Below are 23,163 nucleotides of genomic sequence, written 5' to 3' on the forward strand. Positions count from 1 at the left end.
GGAGGGGGCGTCCCCCAACCGCTGGAGGTGGACAGGGCATACCAGGCGCTTGCCAGGAGGCCACGGGCAGGGGAACCCTCCGAGGGCGATGGTGGTGAGGTTCCACAGGTTCCTGAACAAGGAATGTATTCTGCAGTGGGCCAAGCGCACGCGGAGTTGCAAGTGGGATAACAGCATCCTGCGGGTATACCAGGACCTGAGCGTGGACGTGGCGAGGAAGATGACAGTGGCCCGGATGAGCAGGTTTTTTGGGGTGGAGGCTAGGTGTGCAAAGTGTGCGGGGCGCAGGACCCGGGAATCCAGGAGGAGAAAGAGGCGGGTGTTCTGGCCTTTGCTTCCCTGGTAGCCCGGAGGCGCATATTGCTGGCATGGAGGGACTCAAAGCCCGCGAAATCGGAGACCTGGCTTTCAGACATGGCAGGCTTCCTCTGCCTGGAGAAAATTAAGTTCGCCATGAGAGGGTTTCTGCTGGGGTTCGCCCGGAGGTGGCAACCATTCGTCGACTTCCTCGCAGAGAACTAATCACCAGCAGAAAAGGGGAGGGGGGTTAGATTATTTTGGTTTAGGGGGGTAAGTAATGGCAAGACCTGCGGGAGGGGGTGGTGGAATTTGCACTATGGATATATTTCTCTTGTTATGTATATTGTTGATTTTGTTGCTGTTAAAATGCCAAAAAAATACCTCAATAAAACATTCATTAAAAAAAAGAGGGCTTTTTTGGAGTGGGGGTGAGGAGGGGGTTGGGGTGCAGGCATTGCCGAACATAATGAACTACTACTGGGCGGCGAATATCGCCATGGTTAGGAAATGAGTAGTTGGGAGGAGTCAGCAAGGGGTGGGTGGTGGCGGCTTTTTATAAAGGAATGAGCTTTAGTGTATTGTTAACAGCACCTCTGCCATTCCCGCAGGCCAGTGTTTGAGTGTATTGTCCAGCTCTCACAAATAGGGCATTAGTAATCTGCAAGCACGTGTTGCCATTTACAAGTTGCCACCAAGGTTCACAACTGATCATTGGAAGAAGCCGCAAGTTCAAAGCCACAGTAAATGTGCCAGCCATTGGCAGGGCATGGTCAACAGTGCTGTGAGGTGCAAGATCTTCAGCTATGAGGGAACAAATGAATATGACCATCTGCCTTAAAAGTTGCAGTCTCTTGGTGCGCAGGTTTGTGGCCATCTCCAGTAGCTCCAAAACCCTCTGAACCATGTTTCCATTGCCAGTTGCAGTCTTCCTTGTGTTAAATGGCATCCCTAGTTATGCTCGGCAGCCTTGCCCTCTTCTCTAGACAGCCTTGATCCCTGTGATGTTTGGGGGATGGGGGGGGGGGGGGGGGGGGGCAGGGGGAAGAGAGACACCTGCACTGAAAAAATACTTACTGCCGACCCTCCCCAGAATCCGTGCTGGCTGACTGCATGTGTTGCCCAATTGTCAAGTCCCCTCAGCTTTGTTTATCCTTTTATAGAGGCCAGCTAATTCCATAGGCAGTCGTGATTGGTCTCCATCCCTAAACTGCCTTCCTTCATCACGTCTGCCCAAGACAGTGTGTATAGCTGATAAAAGAAAACACAATATCCCTATGAATGGGCTCTTAATGATCTCCTCATCCATCATGAATCAGGCAGGGCTAAGGGGCCATCCCGCTGAACATCACCAGCAATGAGTACAGTATTGTGAAACTGTCATGCCTGCCATTTGGATACTTTGGGCCTTAGTCTGGAACCAAACGTCAAGCTATTGTGTTTTTATAAGACTCTTAAATATTATGTTCTCTGAAGTTCTTTCAAAGAGAGCGGTCTCTGATAAATGAGTCACTGCATCAGAAGTACTGCAGAATTCAGAAAGATCTAAAGCCAATGTAAGAGACAGAAGGCTGACTGTGTCTGCAATTATCTGCTAACATCAATAAAGGCCTCATGGGTTGATTGTATAATTGTTAACTGGGTTGTATCTCAATTACACACTGATTTCTGGCTTTCCCTGTAAAATTGAATGCCAAGGAACTGTAGAATTAGGCAGTACTTTGAACTCATTCAGCACATTTCAACAGCAGCAAATCAACTTGATAAATAAAGTGATATGAGGAAACTGAGTTCACTTGATCCACTTTAAACAATGATTGAAATAATGCTGAAACAGATAGAACCAAAAATTATCCAGGGTGCACACTTATGTAGTAATTATTGTCTATTTTACAGAAACATCTTTTAACCAGTAGGAACACAAATGAATAACAATTAATGAAGTGCAATTGTTTTCTTTCAAAGACTTTAAGGCAACAAAGTGGTGATGTTATTCATCACTTGGCCCTGAAGAATGGCAAGAGGTTAACTAGCCCACTCCACTGAGTATAGGCATATCTGCCATACTGCTTTGCATAGTCAGTAAAGAAAACCAAAATGTGGAGTGGAAGAGGTATTTAACACAAAGTCAGAGGTACATTGCTCATTCCTGTTGTCCATCGAGCTACCCCTCAAAAATGTGTGAAAGGGGAAAATAGGAACGGTACACTCTCAGGCTTTAAGGAAGACCTGGAAGGTATGAATGCTCAACAAATTATTACCTTGCAAATGTTCTCTCATATTCTTGTGTATAACTTTTTTTAAACTGCCGTAATCAGTTTGTGAATTTTTACAAAGTTATTTTAAAGTTGATTCAATCTTTTATTGGCTGCAATACATCACTCATTTCACTCCAAAGCTTCAGAAATTATCCATGGCACTGTTTTGAGCAACAGCAGGGGGGATTTTCCTGGCCACTATTCACCTGTCTATCAACATCATAAAAACAGATTATCCAGTCATTATCACATTGCTGTTTAAAGGAGTTTGATGTGTTCAAATTTGCTGACATGTTTCTTATGTTATCACTGTAACTACACAACAAAAATATTTCACTGACTGTATAATATTGGCACAGTAAATGTCTCACAACACCAGGTAAATACTCACCTGACGAAGGAGCTACGCTCCGAAAGCTAGTGATTCCAAAAAAAATGTTGGACTTTAACCTGGTGTTGCAAGACTTTGTAATGTGCCCACCCCAGTCCAACACCGGCATCTCCACATGTAAACTGGGGCAGCACGGTAGCATAATGGTTAGCACAGTTGCTTCACAGCTCCAGGGTCCCAGGTTCGATTCTCAGCTTGGGTCACTGTCTGTGCGGAGTCTGTATGTTCTCCCCGTGTCTGTTTCCTCTGGGTGCTCCGGTTTCCTCCCACAATCCAAAGATGTGCGGGTTAGGTGGATTAGAAATTGTCTTTTTCTCCACCACATTTTCAGGCGGTGCATTGCAAGTCCTAACCACTCAATGCATAAAACAACTTTCCCCCATGCCACCATGCCACTTCTGTCAATCATCTTAAATCAGAATCCTCTGGCTCCCAATACTTCTGCCAATGGGAACAGTTTATGCCTTTCAACTCTGAACAGATCCTTCACAATTTTTAACAATTGTATCAATTCTCCTCTCAACATTATCTTCTCTCAACAAGATGAACAGTCTCAGGTTCTCCAATCTATCCATCTGTCTGAAACCCTTCATTCCTGAAATCAATCGGCTTGATTTTTTCTACACATTCTCTAAAGACTTCACATCCTTTACTGAGTGCCCATAATTGGACACAAAACTCCAGTAGAGGCTGAACCAGTGTTTTATCGATACCTCAAAACCTCATTACTTTTGTACTCTGTGCCTCCGGTCTGTGCACCAGTATTTGTATTCTCAGATCCCACTGCTCCTCTTATCCATTTAGATTATTTTCCAAGTAATATGTGACTTTATTTTTCTTACCCAAATGGAGGAGTAGCATTGTTAATCAAGGATAGTACGATGGCTGCAGAAAGGCAGTTTGAGGATGATCTGTCTACTGAGGTAGCGTGGGCTGAAGTTAGAAATAGGGAAGGAGCGGTCACTTTGTTAGGAGTTTTCTCTCGGCCCCCATACAGTAACAGAGATGTGGAGGAAAAGATTGCAATGCAGATTTTGGATAGGTGCGGTAGTCACAGGGTAGTTGTCATGGGTGACTTTAATTTTCCAAATATTGATTGGAACCACTATAATTCAAATAGTTTGGATGGGGCTGTTTTTATCCAGTGTGTGCAAGAGGGTTTCCTCACACAATATGTGGATAGACCGACAAGAGGCAGGGCCACATTGGATTTGGTACTGGGTAATGAACCAGGCCAAGTGTTAGATTTGGTTGTGGGAGAGCACTTTGGAGATAGTGACCATAATTCGGTGACTTTCACTATAGCAATGGAGAGGGATAGGAACATACGGCAGGGCAAGGTTTATAACTGGGGGAAGGGTAATTACGATGCAATTAGGCAAGAATTGGGGAGCATAAGATGGAAACAGGAACTATCAGGGATCAGCACAATTGAGATGTGGAGCTTGTTCAAGGAGCAAATACTGTGTGCCCTTGATATGTATGTCCCTGTCAGGCAGGGAGGAAATGGTTGAGTGAGGGAACCATGGTTTACAAAAGAGGTTGAATGTCTTGTCAAGAGGAAGAAGGGGGGCTTATGTATGGTTGAGAAAACAAGGTTCAGTTAGGGCACTTGAGGGATACAAGATAGCTAGGAAGGAGCTCAAGAAGGGGCTCAGGAGAGCTAGGAGGGGGCATGAGAAGTCCTTGACGGGTAGGATCAAGGAAAACCCCAATGCTTTTTACACTTATGTGAGGAATAAAAGAATGACCAAGGTGAAGTTAGGGCCGGTCAAGGACAGTAGTGGGAACGTGTGCATGGAGTCTGAAGATATAAGAGAGGCCCGAAATGAATAATTTTCTTCAGTGTTCACAAAGGAGGGGGGGCCATGTTGTTGAGGAGGATAGTGCGATACAGGCTGGTAGGCTGGAGGAGGTAGATATTCGGAAGGAAGATGTGTTAGAAATTTTGAGAAGCCTGAGGATAGATGGGATATATCCTAGGATTCTGTGGGAGGTGAGGGATGAGATTGCAGAGCCTTTGGCTTTGACCTTTATGTCCTCACTGTCTACAGGATTAGTGCCAGAAGACTGGAGAGAGGCGATTGTTGTCCCCTTTTTCAAGAAATGGAATATGTATAACCCTAGGAATTATAGGCCGGTTAGTCTCACATCAGTCATAGGTAAATTATTGGAAAGGGTCCTGAGGGATAGGGTTTATGATCATTTGGAAAGATACAGCTTATTCCAGGGTAGACGGCATGGATTTATGAGGGGTAAGTCTTGCCTCACAAGTTTGATTGTATTCTTTGAGGCGGTAACTAAGTACGTAGACAAAGGTAGAGCAGTTGATGTCGTATATATGGATTTTAGTAAGGAGTTTGACGAGGTGCCCCATGGTCAGCTCATGCAGAAAGTAAGGAGGGAAATTTGGCCGATTGGATCAGTAACTGGCTATCACATAGAAGACAGAGGGTGGTGGTAGATGGTATATGTTCATCCTGGAGCCCAGTCACCAGAGGTGTACCACAGGGATCAGTGCTGGGTCCTCTGCTATTTGTGATTTTTATCAATGACTTGGATGATGGAGTTGAAGGTTGGGTTAGTAAATTTGCTGATGACACCAAGATTGGTGGAGTAGTGGATAATGTGAAGGGCTGTTGTAATCTGCAAAGAGACATTGATAGGATGCAGTGCTGGGCTGAAAACTGGCAGATGGAGTTCAACCCTGATAAGTGTGAGGTCATTTTGGTAGAAAAAATCTGAATGCAGATTACAGGGTTAACGGCAGGGTTCTGAAAAATGTGGAGGAGCAGAGAGATCTCGGGAGTTCATGTCCATAGATCTCTGAAAGTTGCCACCCAAGTGGATAGAGCCATGAAGAAAGCCTATAGTGTGTAGCATTTATTAACAGGGGGATTGAGTTTTAGAGCCGTGAAGTTATGCTGCAACTATACATGACCTTGGTTAGACCACGTTTGGAGTGTTGTGTGCAGTTCTGGTCACCTCGTTATAGTAAGGATGTGGAAGCATTGGAAAGGGTGCAAATAAGATTTACCAGGATGCTGCCTGGATTGGAGGGCAGGTCTTATGAGGAAAGGCTGAGGGAGCTAGGGCTTTTCTCATTGGAGCGAAGGAGGATGAGAGGTGACCTAATTTGAGGTGTAGATGATGATGAGAGGGATAGATAGACTGGACGTTCAGCGACTTTTTCCTCGGGTGGATGCAGCTGTCACAAGGGGGCACAACTATAAGGTTCATGGTGGAAGATATAGGAGGGATGTCAGATATTAGTTATTTACTCAGAGAGTGGTTGGGGCGTGGAACGCACTCCCAGCTATGGTCGTGGAGTTGGACACTTCAGGAACTTTCAAGCGGTTATTGGACAGGCATATGAAGTGCACCAGAATGATTGGGAGTAGGTTGATTTGATCTTAGTTTCAGACTAATTCGGCACAACATCGTGGGCTGAAGGGCTTGTACTGTGCAGTTCTATGTTCTAATACTTACCCGAGTTGAAATTAATTTGCCAATTATATGCCTGTTCCACAGGTTTATGAGCATCTTCTTGCAATGTGCTGCAATCCCTCTAATCATTGACTAACATCCCATCCCCACTCCCCAATTTGCCATTATCCTCACATTCAGAAATTGTGTTTTTGATTCCAAAGTCTAAATCAATATAAACTGGAACACATATCATTTTGTGGCCCCATTTTCCAACGTCTACCATTCTGAATTGTTGCCAGCATTGTAATGTTATTGGGATATTATTTCAATATGCACGTCCAGTGAATTCTAACTCGTCATTTTAACAATGTGAAAAAAGTAGGGGGAGACAGGATTTCATACATCATTCTACCATTCTCCACATATCGTCTAGAAACTGGCACTGGGAAAGTGAGTCCTCTTTCTATTGCCTAAAGCTTTCAACTTATAAAGCAATTAATAGCCCAATGCTACTGGCTGCTAATGAGAACTTTTGGTCTTATGCCAAATTATTTTTTGTCAAAACGATGAGGAACCAAACTCTTATGAGCCCATTATGGGTAATTTTAGCACCAAGGGATTAGCACTGCTGCCTCACAGTGCCAGGGGCCCAAGGTCGATTCCCATCTTGGTCTGCGTGGATTTTGCACTTTATCCCCGTGTCTGCGTTGATTTCTTCCGGGTGCACTGGTTTCCTCCAAAGATGTGCAGGTTAGGTAGATTGGACATGCTAAATTGACCCTTAGGCTGAGGTTAAAAGGTTGTGGATGGGGCCTAGGTAAGGTCGTCTTTCAAATGGTCAGTGCAGACTTGATGGGCGGAATGGTCTATTTCTGTACTGTAGGGATTCTATGAAGAATCAGTGGGTTTGGGAAAACTGCAAAGTTAATGTTTGAAAAATGTCCAACCAATCCGAATCCCTCCCCCTCAAATCCACCCCCTATTGGTTTCAACAGATATGATGCGGAGGAGGTTGGGAGAGGTGACCAAATTGCTCTCAGGAGGCAGGTGAGACAATAAAAGCTTTCAGGAGGTTGCATGGATTCATTTTTACAGATTTTTGTTTAATCTGAACTCATTTTGACTGGGTTGCCTGAGCATCAGAAAATCCAACAGTTAAAAAAAGCAAATAAAAAGGAGCAAATGCATAACTTGTGATCCAGGAAGAGGAGAAGTGTTTCTCCCTCGAGCACAACTTCCAGATCCACAATTCTTGATGCCTCCTGATCTCCTCTTCCAAATTTCCTGTCTGACACCTTTGACCTCTCCCCTTATCACCATCTGTTCCCCATCACCAACTACGCTCTCTCTCTCTCCCTTCCTACTTGTTCCTTGCTGCATCCATGCGCTGCACTTTTTCCTGCCTGTGAGACAGTTAGTTCATCAATCAGTCCCCCAATCAGACTGACTATTAGGTGGGAAATCTTCAGAAAAATCTTAACAAAATATTTTTCAGTTAGTATTTGCAAGGCAGCCAGATAACTCGCAATATTGCTTTTTCCAGCATGAACAGCCCCCCATTCTCCCACCCACCATCTGGCTCCCTCTCCCATCTTCCCACAAATCACTAGACCATTGTGTTTCACTACTGAATTACTTTTGATTCTCCCCAGGGTCTTGAAACCATTGTCCCATTATTATATCACAAGTTTTACTGTTTACTTGCAATAAATATTACAAGTCACTTACAATATATAGGCAAATAAAAACACACTGGGGAATATGTGAGCTAAAGCAAGGTCACTTAAATTATAACGATCAAATAAATTCAATCTCCAGACTGAGCACAGCCCATTATACAGATAACCGTCCTTGTTAAATCTCCAGCAGCTATTATTTAAACTAATTGTTTCAGTTAAAAGCAGAAATAAGAAGATTAAATAAATTTCATAGACTCAGCAGGTTTAAAAGGAGGAGCAGCGTGAATTAATATTCATTCACTTTTGGATTGCTCACGAAAAAATAACATTTCCTCATTATTTCCTCATGTGACAGGAACACGATTGTCATCCTTGGACTGGGCAGAACAGCCATGAAAGGGCAGCACGGTGGCCTAGTGGTTAGCACAGCTGCCTCACGGCGCTGAGGTCCCAGGTTCGATCCCGGCTCTGGGTCACTGTCCGTGTGGAGTTTGCACATTCTCCCCGTGTCTGCGTGGGTTTCGCCCCCACAATCCAAAAATGTGCAGAGTAGGTAGATTGGCCACACTAAATTGCCCCCTTAATTGGAAAAAATAATTGGATAATCTAAAGTTTTTTAAAAAAGAACAGCCATGAAGCCTGTAATGTTGAGAACTTTTATCAATCCGCATTTTCTTCCCTCTTCTTTGGTAGTAATTGGAATGAGATAGACAATCTGGTGAACTGGTGCAACGACAATAATCTCTCCCCCAATGTCAACAAAATGAAGGAGATTATCATCGACTTCAGGAAGCGTAGTGGAAAACATGCCCCTGTCTACATCAATGGGAATGAAGTAGAAAGGGTCGAAAGCTTCAAGTTTTTCAGTGCACAGATCACCAACAGCCTGTCCTCGTCCCCCCATGCCAACATTATAGTTAAGAAAGCACACCAACGACTCTACTTTCTCAGAAGACGAAGGAAATTTGGCATGTCAGCTACGACCCTCACCAACTTCTACAGATGCACCATAGAAAGCATTCTTTCTGGTTGTAGCACAGCTTGGTATGGAGCCTGCTCTGCCTAAGATCGTAGGAAACTACAAAAGGTCGTGAATGTAGCCCAGTCCATCAGGCAAACCAGCCTCCCATCCATTGACTCTATCTATAATTCCCGCTGCCTCAAAAAGGCAGCCAGCATAATTAAGGACCCACGCACCCCGGACATACTCTGTTCCACCTTCTTCAGTCAGGAAAAAGATACCAAAGTTTGAGGTCACGTACCAAACGACTCAAGAACAGCTTCTTCCCTGCTGCCATCAGACTTTTGAATGGACCTACCTCGTATTAAGTTGATCTTTTCTCTACACCTTGCTATAACTGTAACTTTACATTCTGCAGTCTCTCCTTCCTTCCCTATGTACAGTATGCATTGTTTGTACAGCATGCAAGAAACAATACTTTTCACTGTATACTAATACATGTGACAATAATAAATCAAATCAAATCCTTTTTGGAGGTTCCAGGGGCCAACACTAATTCTCCCAAGATGCCATGCAGTCACAATGGGTGAGCCTCAATACAGAGCAGAAACATGAAGACAATCGCTGTAGCCATTTCTATCCTGATTTGCACACATATGCTCTTCCAGCAATGATTAGTGGACACTTGGAGGAACGGAAATCCATGATTTATGTTCCTCTCTCTAAACCAATATAGCTAAGGAAAATGTAGTCACATTCCCAGGACTGCAGTACCGAGGAAGGTTTACTCAGCACATACCAGAAATTACACTTGCACCTCAGTGGGTCTTTTATTCAGTTGCTTACTGGATAAATTTTCTTAACCATGGTAGGAGTTGGGTGTTAAGTAGGCCATCTGGGGCAGCATGGTAGCACAGTGGTTAGCACAGTTGCTTAACAGCTCCAGGGTCCCAGGTTTGATTCCCAGCTCGGGTCAGTGTCTGTGTGGAGTCTGCACGTCCTCCCCATGTCTGCTTTGCTTCCTCCGGGTGCTCCGGTTTCTTCCCACAGTCCAAAGATGTGCAGGTTAGGTGGATTGCCCATGCTAAATTGCCCTTAGTGTCCAAAATAAGGTTAGGTTGGGTTACAGGGATAGGGTGGAAGCCTAGGCTTCAGGAGGGTGCTCTTTCTCAGGGCCTGTGCAGACTCGATGGGCCGAATGGCCTCCTTTTGCACTGTAAATTTTATCTATCTTTGGCTAAAATAGATGACTGGTCATTCTGTAATCTGACTGCTTACTTGTTTGTCGACTAAATTGTTTACAAACTCCAAAGATGATATGAAGAAAATATCAAATAAACATGAATCAGGGATTTTGTTTTTCAAGGCTCAGATGACTTGACACAATGATAACTAATAAAGCTGGTACATCAGAAAGCATCTTCCTCTTTCCGAAAAGCACCTTCTTTGAACAACCATATTCTTTGAAGAGGTTATCAACACAAACTACTGTAACTGAATATTAAAAATATAAAAGAAATAACAATAGTAATACAATGGTATACAATGAAATTCAAGAAATTCGAGAATGATACAGTACTGGAAGGCATTATTAGGGCATTGTGGCTGTTCCAGCTCTTTGAAAGAGATCCAATTAGTCTCATGTTCTCCTCGTCGACCAATATCCTGTAATTTTCTTTTTCCTTTCAAGTATTTATTCAATTCCTTTTTGAAAATTATTGAAACTGCCTCTCATCATTTCACATGTAGCATTCTAGACCATAATAACTTGTTCAGCAAACAAAATCTCTTTTCTTGCCACGGATTCTTTTGTCAATTACCTCAAATCTGCATTCTCTGATTACTGATCCTCCCACCACAGGAAACAGTTCCTCTTTACTTACTTTATCAATACCCATCAGGCTTTTGAACACCTCTAACAATTCTCCCCTCAATACTCCAAGGGGAGCAACTCCACCTTCTACAGTCTCACCATCGAACTGAAATCCCAGTAATCTCCTCTTGAAAACTTGCTCTGCACCCTCTCCTAAACCTTATCTAAAAAGTGGTGCACGGAATTGGGCATGAGACTCCAGCTGGTGCTTAATTAGGCTTTTGTAAAGATTTAGCAAAACGTTCTTGCTTTTATACTTCTTTCTTTTATACTCTCTGACATTATTTATAAAGCCAATGCTCCTACTGGTTCAGAAAGTGTTGGAGGAAACACTTAACTCCTGCAACCAACTGCTCGTGTCTCCCTTTAGCAGTCGGGTTCCCTCTGCATAGGGAAACCTGGTCAACTTCCATCGTTAGATTTAAATTGCTACCACCAAAGTACATATTTCCCCACTCAAATAGGAAACACACAGAAAGACATGGGGCAGCATTCTCCATCGGCCGACGCCAGAATCACTAAACACAATTGAGTGGAGAATCGGTACCGACGACTAAATCACAGCTGGCGCCGATTTCCCGCAAAATCGCAATTCCTTGTCAATGTGGCATCAATGCGTTCCAGAACGCACATACAGTAAACACAGTTTGCACATAATTAGCAGGCCATACCCGGTATTCTCCGGGGCCTCCGCCTCTGTTGGGCCGAATTCCCAACAGCAAGGTTCACTTGTGCTTTTATAAATCATGAAACCGGCATCGTGGCTGATGAGGGAGAGAGTGGGGGTACAGAAAGTGTCCAACATTGGCATACATTGCTGACAGTTATGCCAGGGCCGGGTGAGTAGCGGGAGGGTGGCCAGGAGGTGGGCTATGGCATGGGGGGGGGGGGGGGGGGCAGGCACGGAGCATCATTGCTGCAGCCTGCAAGGCAGCCATACAGCTGCGCACGCCGCTGACTGCCCACTGTGAACATAGGGTTACAGGTCGTATGGGTGTGTCCCTCGGGCATCCCTCTAGGTGCCCTCTGGCCCCAGCCGTCATATCAGCAAGATGGGCATGCTCCAGCGCAACAAGTGCCATCTTGTTGGCTGGCATGAGTTTGTGTGGGGATTGTCGTGTGTTCATGCGGCGACAGCATGTTAGCCTCCCGAGAGTAAATCATGGACCCGGCGAATCCCACACCGTTTCTCTTTGGAATCGATTGTGTTCCATGTGGCGCTGGTCCTAGTCTCTCCACAGTCACTGAATCTGTCCAGGTTCAGTGCAAGTTATGCTGCCATGGCAGTCCACAAATTCTGCCCTGGCGTCAATATTTAGCTGCAGTAATGGATAATCCCACCTATGCATTTTAAGAGATTGCATTACTGTAATAAAAAGCGATGTGATCTTGCACGGGAAAGCAACGATTTTTAATGCTTTCAGTACTTGAACTTTCTTTTTAACAATCCTGAATTTCCACTCTTATTTTGAAATTACAATGTCAGGACATCAGGGAAATAAATGCAGTTCTTCAAAGATTTTCTAAACCCAGTTAAAATATCAAGTAATGTTTGCATTACAGGGTGAATCTTGTTACTATTATTGATAGATTTCAAGGCAATATCTTGGGAGTTGAAAGTTCTTTGTAGTTGGCAGAAGGGCTAAATCCCATAGAGTAAACTGTCGACAAGTTATGATAAGTAAATGCAAGTTTGAACTTAGCAGACTGTGAGGAGGGGTGCAAAGTTACAGTCCAGCTCTAACAATATGAATTTAATTCTCAATCTGTCTTGGAGAAAAAATTAATAATAGCCAATTGTCTTAAAGCTGAATGTCCTGTCTATTAACTTGCACAAAAGACATAGCTGCCACAACCACTGGACAGCCCAAAGCATGTTACAACCAACAAAATGCATTATCTGAAGTGTAGGCACATTTAGGAAAAGTGGCAGATAATTGTGCATACCAAACTCCCACAAGCAGCAATGTAATAATGACCGCTAATCTGTTTATTGTGACGTTAGATTAAGAATAATTATTGGCTAGGACACCACGGTTAATTAATTTTTTAAGTAACACTTTAGGATCTTTCACCCCCTACATGGGAGGGCAGAGGGGACCTTAGCATAATGTTTCATCCAAAAGGCAGCAGGCAGAATTTTCTGGCAAAGTGTTACCTTTAGCAGGAAAAGCAGAGAGTACCCCGCCGTTGTGCTGCCAGCTTATCCCACTGTATTTTTAAACACGGAGTGCATTCTCTCATAATATTTATAAGTGTGGTCTCCGGGAGTGTGGTGATCTCTACCACTGTATATATGAGTGTGCGTGCATTAGGGGATGTATGACAGTACCTGTATTACAGGTTTGCTGGTAAGCCCCTGCCGGCTAGCTCCGCCCCCAGGGAGCAGTATAAATATGCATGAGTTTCACTGAGATGCCATTCTACAGCTGCAGCCAGAGGAATAGCATCTCACTGTAATAAAGCCTCGCGAGTCTTTTGTGTGCCATTGGTAACGCCACAATTTATTACAGTGAGATTTTCCTAAAACCATGGACATCATAATCAAGCCTGATCGCCTGCAGCTGGATCCGCAGTCGCCACACGCCAGGAAAGACTTCAACCACTGGCTGGCTGTTTTCGAGGCCTACATCTCCTCAGCGGACCCTGAACCATTGGAGGCTCAGAAGGTACAACTCCTTTACTCCAGACTGAGCTCCAGCGTGTTCCCACTGATCCAGGACGCGCCTAATTATGCCCGGGCCATGGAACTGCCCAAAGAGAATTACGCACAATCGATGAACACTCTGTTTGCGAGGCATGTACTCTCCACTCGCGTTCAACAACCGGATGAGTCGATTGAGGACTTCTGGCGGGCCCTTATCCCTCTAGCACGGGACTGTGACTGTCAGGCCGTCTCGGCCGCAGAACATTCAAATCAACTCATGCGGGATGCATTTGTTACGGGTATTGCATCGGACCCCATCTGGCAACGACTGCTGGAAGGGGCCGCTCTCGATCTTGCGGCAACAAAGACCTTAGCGCTCTCAATGACGGCCGCTTCCCATAATGTGTAATCTTACCCCGCCAGCCGTGCGGCCCATCCATCCTACCCCTCGTGGACCCCGCAACCGACCCCCTCGACTGGATCCGTTCCCGCGCAGTATGCCTGCACCGCTCGCCGCACTGCACACCTTGGGGGTCCCCGCTGCTACTTCTGCGGTAAGCAGAAGCACCCCCACCAGCGCTGCCTGGCCCGCACCGCGACCTGCAAGTCTTGTGGCAAGAAAGGCCACTATGCAGCGGTGCATCAGTCCCGCGCAGTTGCCGCTATCGCGCCCGAACTCCCCCCGTCGCTGCAGCCGATCGCGCAATGGGCCCTGCCGTCCGCCACCCCCGGGGCCACGTGCGATCGGTGGGCGCCGCCATCTTCCTTCCCCGACTCCACGTGCGATCGGTGGGCACCGTCATCTTTCGCCGCCCCCGCCATGTGCGTTCCATGGTCGCCGCCACCTTGCCCCGCCCCCGCAACGTGCGCTCCATGGTCGCCGCCATCTTGCCCCGCCCCCGCAACGTGCACTACATGGGCGCCGCCATCTTTTTCTCCGCAGGTACTCCAGACGCCGCCATTCTGTCCTCCCCTCGGAACTGGAACACGGGACCCTGGTCGCTGCCGCTATTCATCGGACTCGTCGGACTCTTCAGTCGATCGCCTCAATGACGTTTGACCAGTCCCATCCTCTCAACCTGGACACTGCATCCACGACGGTGCTTGTCAACGGCCATGCGACCTCCTCATCGTCTCCGGGAGCATGGACAGCTTCATCCATCTGGACACGGTAAGGCGCTGATCCCTCACGGTCCATCCCGCCAACCAGCGGGTCTCTCTGGCCTCCGGAATCCACTCTGTCCCGATCCGGGGCTTCTGTCTGGTTAGACTCACTGTACAGGGCATTGAAGTTAACCGTTTCCGCCTGTACGTTCTCCCCAACCTCCGTGCGACACTTTTACTGGGCCTGGAATTCCAATGTAACCTCAAGAGCCTCACCCTCAAATTCGGCGAACCCCTACCTCCCCTCACCGTTTGCGGCCTCGCGATCCGCAAGGTTGACCCTCCCTCCCTCTTTGCCAATCTGACTGCAGATTACAAGACCGTAGCCACCAGGAGCAGACGGTACAGCACCCAGGACAAGACCTTCATCAGGCCCGAGGTCCAGCGGCTGCTTCGGGATGGTATTATCGAGGCCAGCAACAGTCCCTGGAGAGCCTAAGTGGTGGTGGTTAAAACTGGGGAGAAGCACAGGATAGTCATGGACTACAGCCAGACCATCAACCGGTACACGCAGCTCGACGCGTACCCCCCTCCCTCACATATATGATATGGTCAATCAGATTGCACAGTACCGGGTCTTCTCGACAATTGACCTGAATTCCGCCGACCACCAGCTCCCCATCCGTAAATCCGACCATCCCTACAATGCCTTCGAGGCGAACGGTCGACTGTATCAATTTCTTAGGGTTCCCTTCGGCGTCACTAACGGGGTCTCGGTTTTTCAGCGAGAAATGGACCGAATGGTTGACCGGTACGGACTGCGGGCGACGTTTCCGTACTTAGACAATGTCACCATCTGTGGCCATGACCAGCAGGACCATGACGCCAACCTTGCTAAATTTTTCCACACCGCATCTCTCCTCAACCTCACGGATAACAAGGAAAAGTGCGTGTTCCGCACAGACCGCTTAGCCATCCTCGGCTACGTAGTCCAGAATGGACTACTGGGGCCCGATCCCGACCGCATGCGCCCCCTCATGGAGCTTCCCCTCCCCCACTGCCCCAAGGCCCTCAAACGCTGCCTGGGGTTCTTTTCTTACTACGCCCAGTGGGTCCCACAATACGCGGACAAGTCCCGCCCACTAATCCAGTCCACACAATTTCCCCTCACGGCCGAGGCTCAACAGGCCTTCGCTCGTATTCGCTCTGACATAGCCACGGCCGGGATGCACGCAGTAGACGAGACACTGCCCTTCCAAGTAGACAGCGACGCTTCAGATGTCGCCCTTGCTGCCACGCTGAACTAGGCATGCAGACACGTGGCATTCTTTTCCCGCATCCTCCATACCTCCGAAAATCGACATTCGTCTGTTGAAAAGGAAGCCCAGGCAATCGTTGAAGCGGTGCGGCACTGGAGGCATTACCTGGCCGGCAGGAGATTCACTCTCCTCACTCACCAACGGTCGGTGGCCTTCATGTTCAACAACACGCAGCGGGGCAAGATCAAAAATCTTGCGGTGGAGAATCGAGCTCTCCACCTATAATTACGAGATCTTGTATCGTCCCGGCAAACTCAACGAGCCCCCAGACACCCTCTCCCAAGGTACATGGGCCAGCGCACAAGTTAACCAGCTCCGTGCCTTGCACGAGAGCCTTTGCCATCCGGTGGTAACTCGGTTGTACCATCTGGTCAAAGCCCGCAATCTGCCCTACTCCGTCGAGGAAGTACGGACAGTCACCAGAGACTGCCAGGTCTGTGCTGAGTGCAAGCCGCACTTCTACCGGCCAGACCGCGCGTGCCTGGTGAAAGCATCCCGCACCTTTGAACGCCTCAGTGTGGATTTCAAAGGGCCCCTCCCCTCCACCGACCGCAACACCTACATCCTTAGTGTGGTCGATGAATTCTCTAGGTTCCCCTTCGCCATCCCATGCCCGGATATGACGTCTGCCGCCGTCATCAAGGCCCTTGATTCCATATTCGCTCTGTTCGGTTTCCCCAACTATATCCACAGTGACAGGGGGTCCTCGTTCATGAGTGATGAGCTGCATCAGTTCCTGCTCAGCAGGGGTATTGCCTCCAGCAGGACGACCAGCTACAACCCCGGGGAAGCAGGCAGGTAGAGAGGGAGAACGGGATGGTATGCAGGGCCGTCCAGCTGGCCCGACGGTCCAGGAGCCTCCCAGCCGCTCGCTGGCAGCAGGTCCTCCCTGATGTGCTCCATTCCATTCGGTCACTGCTGTGCACTGCAACTAACAATACACCCCACAAACGTGTTTTTGCCTTCCCTAGGAAGTCTACATCCAGGGTGTCGCTCCCGACTTGGCTCGTTGCTCCAGGGCCAGTCCTTCTTTGTAGGCATGTCCGGCACCACAAGGCGGACCCCCTGGTGGACAAGGTACGCCTGCTCCATGCGAACCCCCAATATGCCTACGTGGAGTTCCCCGACGGCCGGCAGGATACAGTCTCGCTCAGGGACCTGGCTCCCGCGGGTGCCGATCCCATGCCCACGCCCCTCCCTACGCACGCGCCACCCTCCTTTTCCCCAGCATCCCCGAATTCAGCCCCATCAGGTCCATCCCTCGTCCCCCTGCCCACACTAGAGGACATGGAGGATTCCGGCTCGCTACCGGAGTCATTCCGCTGCTGGCCAGCACCAACACCGCCAGCACCTACGCCGTCATCGCCAACACCGCCTGTGCAGACGTCGCCACCACTACTGCGTCGCTCGCAACGGAATGTTCGACCGCCGGTCCGACTCAACCTGTAACGGGCACTGGGTTGCCGATGGACTCTTGATTCCACCCCCCCGTGATTATATCACTTCTATGTATTATAGTTTCACGTCACTCCCGCCGGACTCATTTTTTACAGGGGTGAATGTGGTGATCTCTCTCTACCACTGTATATATGAGTGTGCGTGCATTAGGGGATGTATGACAGTACCTGTATTACAGGTTTGCTGGTAAGCCCCTGCCGGCTAGCTCCGCCCCCGGGGAGCAGTATAAATATGCATGAGTTTCACTGAGATGCCATTCTGCAGCTGCAGCCAGAGGAATAGCATCTCACTGTAATAAAGCCTCTCTTGTACCTTATCGAGTCTTTTGTATGCAATTGTTAGTGCCACAGGGAGGAAACGAGATTTCCTTCCCACCGGGTAGTTTGGCACAATCCAGAATGCAATCCACCCACACTTCAACATTGTTTTGGAGGTTGGTGTGAATTGAGTCATGAATTAGATGTGCGGGACCTGAATACACCATTAGGTCATAGGATAAGAATGCCATTTTTAAAGGGCATCCTGATCTCAACAAGTGCTCCGGCCCCCTCCCCCGCCTTCTTGCCGGCAAAGACGCCCCTCTCCTTCACTGGCATCAGGCCCTACCCCAAGTGCCAGTAACAGCACCACCCTCTAGGTGAGGGACACCCAGCTATGAGGTCGCCAAATGCCCCCCCCCCGCCCCCGCCCCCATGTCCCCATTCATGGCCTGTCCTCTTCAATCTTATCACTCCAAGCCCCACTCCCTGGCCCCATACCCAAACACCTGCCCCCTTCAGGACCCACCAACCTGGCCAAGTGCATGACCACCTGGGGGTTACATTGGCCTCCGATCCCCCCCCACCCCGGCGTGGTCATCATGTCTGGTCTCCATTTATGAAGACCAGTAGTGATTCACACCAGCTTTAAGTTGCACCGGCGGATGGGAGATGCAGGAGCTGGGAGAATCCGGCTTAAAGCAGATCCTGCATACTTAAATGAAGATTTTCCCGATTTAAATATGCTAATCTGGTCAACATCACGTCAGCTGGAGAAGGCCGGTAGCATTGAAAACTGTTTTGCGCCCAGCGAATATCCCATTTTGGGCCTCTTCCAGAATTCTCCCGACATAGCGGGATTTGGGTTGGGAGCAATGCAGCCAGAGAATCATGTTCATGTGAAAAAAGTAAACGGGTGGGTTCCATGGTGTCAAATGTCACCTCGATTTTAAATAATATAAACAGAAAGAAAACCCCACTATGGAAACCCCCCAAACCGCTGGCACATCCTCTATGGAACCCACATCCCATACAACACCCCAACCACTTCCTCCAAGGATCTCCCTGGTATTATCGCCACAGAATCACCTACCACCCTCACAGAACATCCAACGCCGCCTGCATCCTCCCTCTCGAAGCCTGGGCAGGACCCTCTCCCCTGGGGGTGTACTCACTCGCCAGATGCATGCCATTGCAGATCTTCGTGATTCACGTCAGTGTCAGGGCATGCCAAAGTAAATGGACAATTTAAAGTGGGGTGACCATCAGTCATAATGCCCTGAGATGCATATTTAAATGGATGCAAAGGAGATCCCGATTTTTAAAGGCAGGATTCATATTACTATATTGGTGAGGGGTGGGACAATTAATCGGGGAAATTCTGCTGGCCTATAAGCCATTTTGGGACACCCACTTAATTCTCCTACCCCCCACCCCACAGTTCTCACTCCCCCAAAAACACGAACAGAAAATCCCCCCAGCACCTCCTCAGTATTGCACTGGAGTGTTAGCCTGGATTGTTGCACTCAATCAACAACCTGTTAACTGAGAGGTGAGAATGCTGCAAACTGAGTCATGGCTGACACCGAATGTAGATCAGGTATTTCCAGTCTATGATTTTCTCAGTGGTCTTCAGTTAGGTCATGTCAAAGTTAACATTCATATTAGTAGCCTAATAATTAATTGTTCCTATTTTCAATTTGCTGTGGAATCTTCCGTCAAAGAATATCGGACCGATGCATGACCTTCCAAGCTTGAATTTCATGATGCTAATCATGTTAAGCATAGCCAGTGGACTCATGTCAATCTCCCAAGTAACCTATATACCACTTAAGTTGACATGTTGAATTTTGTATAAGTATAACCTGCTTGCAATCCAAAATGTCAACACATTTATTCAAAGATCCAGTGCTTATTGTGCAACACCAATTATATAAATATCAATGCTTCAATTAAACAATTTATCTTGCGAATCTGTCAGCTAATTGTCCCACAATGACTGCTCAGTCAATTTAATCAGGATTGTACAATGCAACCAATTTCTCACTGTCTGTTTTAGCTTCCACATTTTATGTTTATACAGTTAGCTCTGCTTGACACATTGCTTTTCAACATTGAAGGTTGTGTGTTCTTCAATAAAAGAATTTTACTGTGCTATAGATAACTCGTTTGAAAATACTGGGAAAAACAATATAATGTACAATAAACTTAATTATTCTTCGGAGCTAAAGGTCTGGGTTGTTGATTATGCATACTAATGAAGCAAGGATGATCAATGTTATAAAGAATAATCGACAAACAACCTTACGTGACAATGCACATTTATTTTTGAAAGCCTCCAATCTAATTCTGACCACATGTAGTTCATGTTTTCACATTCAGTTTTGATGATTTTCGATACTGATTACACTTAACTCATTACATTAAGACCAGGATTGGCAGGCCTCAGATTTATCTGTGGCCCGCAATGTGGTGGGACTGCTATAATCTTTGTGTGAGCTATTGCTTCCAGCCAGCATTATAGAGCTGCTATCTATACAATTGCCAACAGCTCTCTAAAGAGGGTCCCTCCTAAATTGCCTTAAAGCAATTAGCGTTAACTTGTTGCAGGAGAGTCATTGCGATCATGGGCAGGCTCCCCTTTCACTTTACCACAGTACCCCCTAAAATCCAGCCCATGCTTCCGGTCATTATAATTTTTATGCCAGCGAATCATGCCACCAATGAGGATACTGCTAAAGGCAGGCTTGGCCTACTTAATACTGAGAAGTCATTCATTTTGCACCATTACATCGATATTCACGTGGGGGAGTTTCTCAGGATAACAAACAGGGCTGGATTTTATATTTCTTGGTGGGTGAGGGAGCGGTAAGGAAACTGTTCCGTGCAATACTATCTCAGCTCATCGAGCATCGGATGGTCAATTAGTGCCACCCAATGACAAAGATATGAATTAGCGGAACGAAAGGGAGCTCCAATCGGCAGTGTAGGCTGGGACATCATGCGGCAGAGAGGTGATGTGCAAACTAGAAGTTACTCATGTGCAGAATTGTAAAGGCCCTGTTCTCAGAATCAATCTTTATTTTTTTTTAATTGGAAGGTCAAAAGAGATAAAAGTAGTCATAAAAAACATCCAAGTCCTGCCAACTTCCCCAGCAGATCCAGCTGATACATGCGGTCATGGTCCAACTGGCAGGCCTTCTGTTTTTTTGCCCTTGTGCCACCTTGTCGCAACTGCTGTAAGACACTCTTGAACCGTTTCAGGCCTGACACCCCAAAAATGGAGCAGACAACAAATCATTGGGGATGATTGGGTTGTCAGTCATCTTCTGTATTTTGGGAGACAGTTATGATGATGTCATATTTGCATTTGTGGAGGTACGCTCACATTTGTGGATGTAAAACACAGTTCTTGGAGCTTGGGTTGAATTTTAGAGCAACACTGTGGAAGACTAAATACAGAGATATTACAGTGGAGTTGGAAAGGTGGGGGGACTGAAAGTCATGGTTCAGAGAGCATATAGAGAACACAAAGTGTTTGGAAAAGTGGTAATTCCATCGATGTTTGCTTCCTTATTCTTTTGTTCACTATTTTCATCTTACCTCCTCTTTGTTCTAATTCCACTAGGTTAGATTGTTCATTAATCTTTCTAATTTCTAATAAATGGTCATTTTGTCCTTTTCTTTTCACAGATGCTGACTGATCTATTGTGCATTTCTAGCATTGTCTGTTTTTATTAAATATGCCCTTGCTCCATTGTTGTGCTTTTCTCAGCCGATGAATAACATGTTACATTAATGAGTCGAACATTTCTACCTGCTCCTGGAAGCTGTGAGGTCCCAAGATGAAGCACCACATAAAAGGTTAATGCTATTTTCAGTGGCTTTGTGATAAGAGGCCTGCTAGCTTGCAGAAGGGTTTCAGATCTTATCCTCATTTATTTTCTTGCTGAACAAACATCCTGTACAGATCAGTGCTAGTTCTTGAGATTTTGCGTTCTGCAAGAGATAAGCTCACTGCAGCAGCAAACCTCCTGACATTATCATTGGTGTTGATGTTATTGTGACCAAAAAAAAAACCCTGAACCGAAATTTCCGCCCACGAATAAAGAAATCAGGAAGGTATCTTTCTCACCTGTGACTGTGGATGAGTGCATTGAAGGCCAAGCCATCGGACCAGCTGGAGGTGAAATTGATGACATTGACCGGTTTGTAGTTATAGATGGACTGGCGCACCCAGCTCAGCAGAATTTTCTCACTATTAGTCTGCTGCAAGTTGGCCATGATGCCTTTCATAACATCTTTTACCTTAAAAGAATGCAAACACGTTAGCAGAGCAAGACAGAACAGTAATATGAATCAGATACTATCTCCCCAGTACCATTAACACAAACATTAAATAATGTATTTTCTCTCCCTCTTGTAAAGCATTATATGATATTCAAACATGAAAAGATTCTATTTTGGGGCTGGCATTTCCCACCCTCACCCCTTTACATCCACTCCCCCACAATCGTTCAGTCAATAATTAGAGATGACTTGTGTGGGCTTCTGGTGGTGATGATTGTGACTACTTTTCTGCTGCCTGTCCGAAAATATTTTTTAAGGAGCTGCATAGATTCGCACTGATGAATTATCATTGTCGACAAATAGAAAACTGCTAATCCGCTAACCGATTTTCACTTAGCAGTAAGCAGCAGCCTAAGTTCGTGGGAGAGCCATTTCTCTGACATCGAATTATAGACTGATGTTGTACAAAAAGCCATTTTGGCTCACGGTGCTCTTTGGTAGGGAATTCCAATGAATCCCATTTATCTGCCCATATATTTGGCCCCAAAGCCCTGTTTCATCTTAAAGGCAGCACCTCCGATGGTAATCAGTACCACAATGCCTTAATCTTTGTGTCCAGGTCTGGAAGTGGAGTTGAACCTACAACCTACATCAGACTCAGAGGCAAAACTGCTACCAGCTGGGCCAGAACTGACTTCATGTACAAATAGCATATCCACTAATCTTTCTTATACTCTTACTTTTGACCCTTTTATTCTCTTTTTAAGGTCTCTTCTGTAATATCTGTATTCAGGTATGGCTCTCCACTGCATTATTAACTTTACAATTGTTGTAAGCCTCCATTGTGTGTTTCATTTTAATCTTTGTATCTTAAGTAATCCAGGGAACTTTGGCTGCCTTCGTTGCCCCCTCATGAGAATATAGCGGTGCTCTATCTGAGTCATACACTTTTTAAAGGCCTCCCATTGTTCAATTACTCTTTTAGATGCCAATGTTGATATGAATCCACATAAACCAGATCCTTTCTCAACTACTGAACTTAGCTCACCTCCAGTTCAGTATTTTCTTTTCTTGTCATTTTCTAAAACTATTCCAATCTGAGGATAGTATGATTATTGTTCCTCAAATACTGTCCAAGTCAAACATGCTTCATTTGCTTCATTTCATTTCCCAGGCAAGCTCTGGCACTGCTTCCTTTCT

General features: G+C 46.4%; 1 protein-coding gene across 10 annotated transcripts in view; it reads right to left on the bottom strand.

Moving 5' to 3' along the window:
- The window catches only part of dmd (dystrophin), a 2,667,466-nt gene that overhangs the window by 1,891,009 nt on the left and 753,294 nt on the right, over positions 1 to 23,163 (bottom strand). For all 10 annotated transcript variants that reach the window (XM_038802261.1, XM_038802266.1, XM_038802267.1 and 7 more), the window contains exon 6: positions 21,809 to 21,981. In XM_038802261.1, coding sequence (XP_038658189.1) covers positions 21,809 to 21,981 — 173 coding nt within the window. The remainder of the gene's footprint in view (positions 1 to 21,808; positions 21,982 to 23,163) is intronic.

The sequence above is a fragment of the Scyliorhinus canicula genome, chromosome 7 (assembly GCF_902713615.1).
Source record: "Scyliorhinus canicula chromosome 7, sScyCan1.1, whole genome shotgun sequence".
Taxonomy (NCBI): Eukaryota; Metazoa; Chordata; class Chondrichthyes; order Carcharhiniformes; family Scyliorhinidae; genus Scyliorhinus; species Scyliorhinus canicula.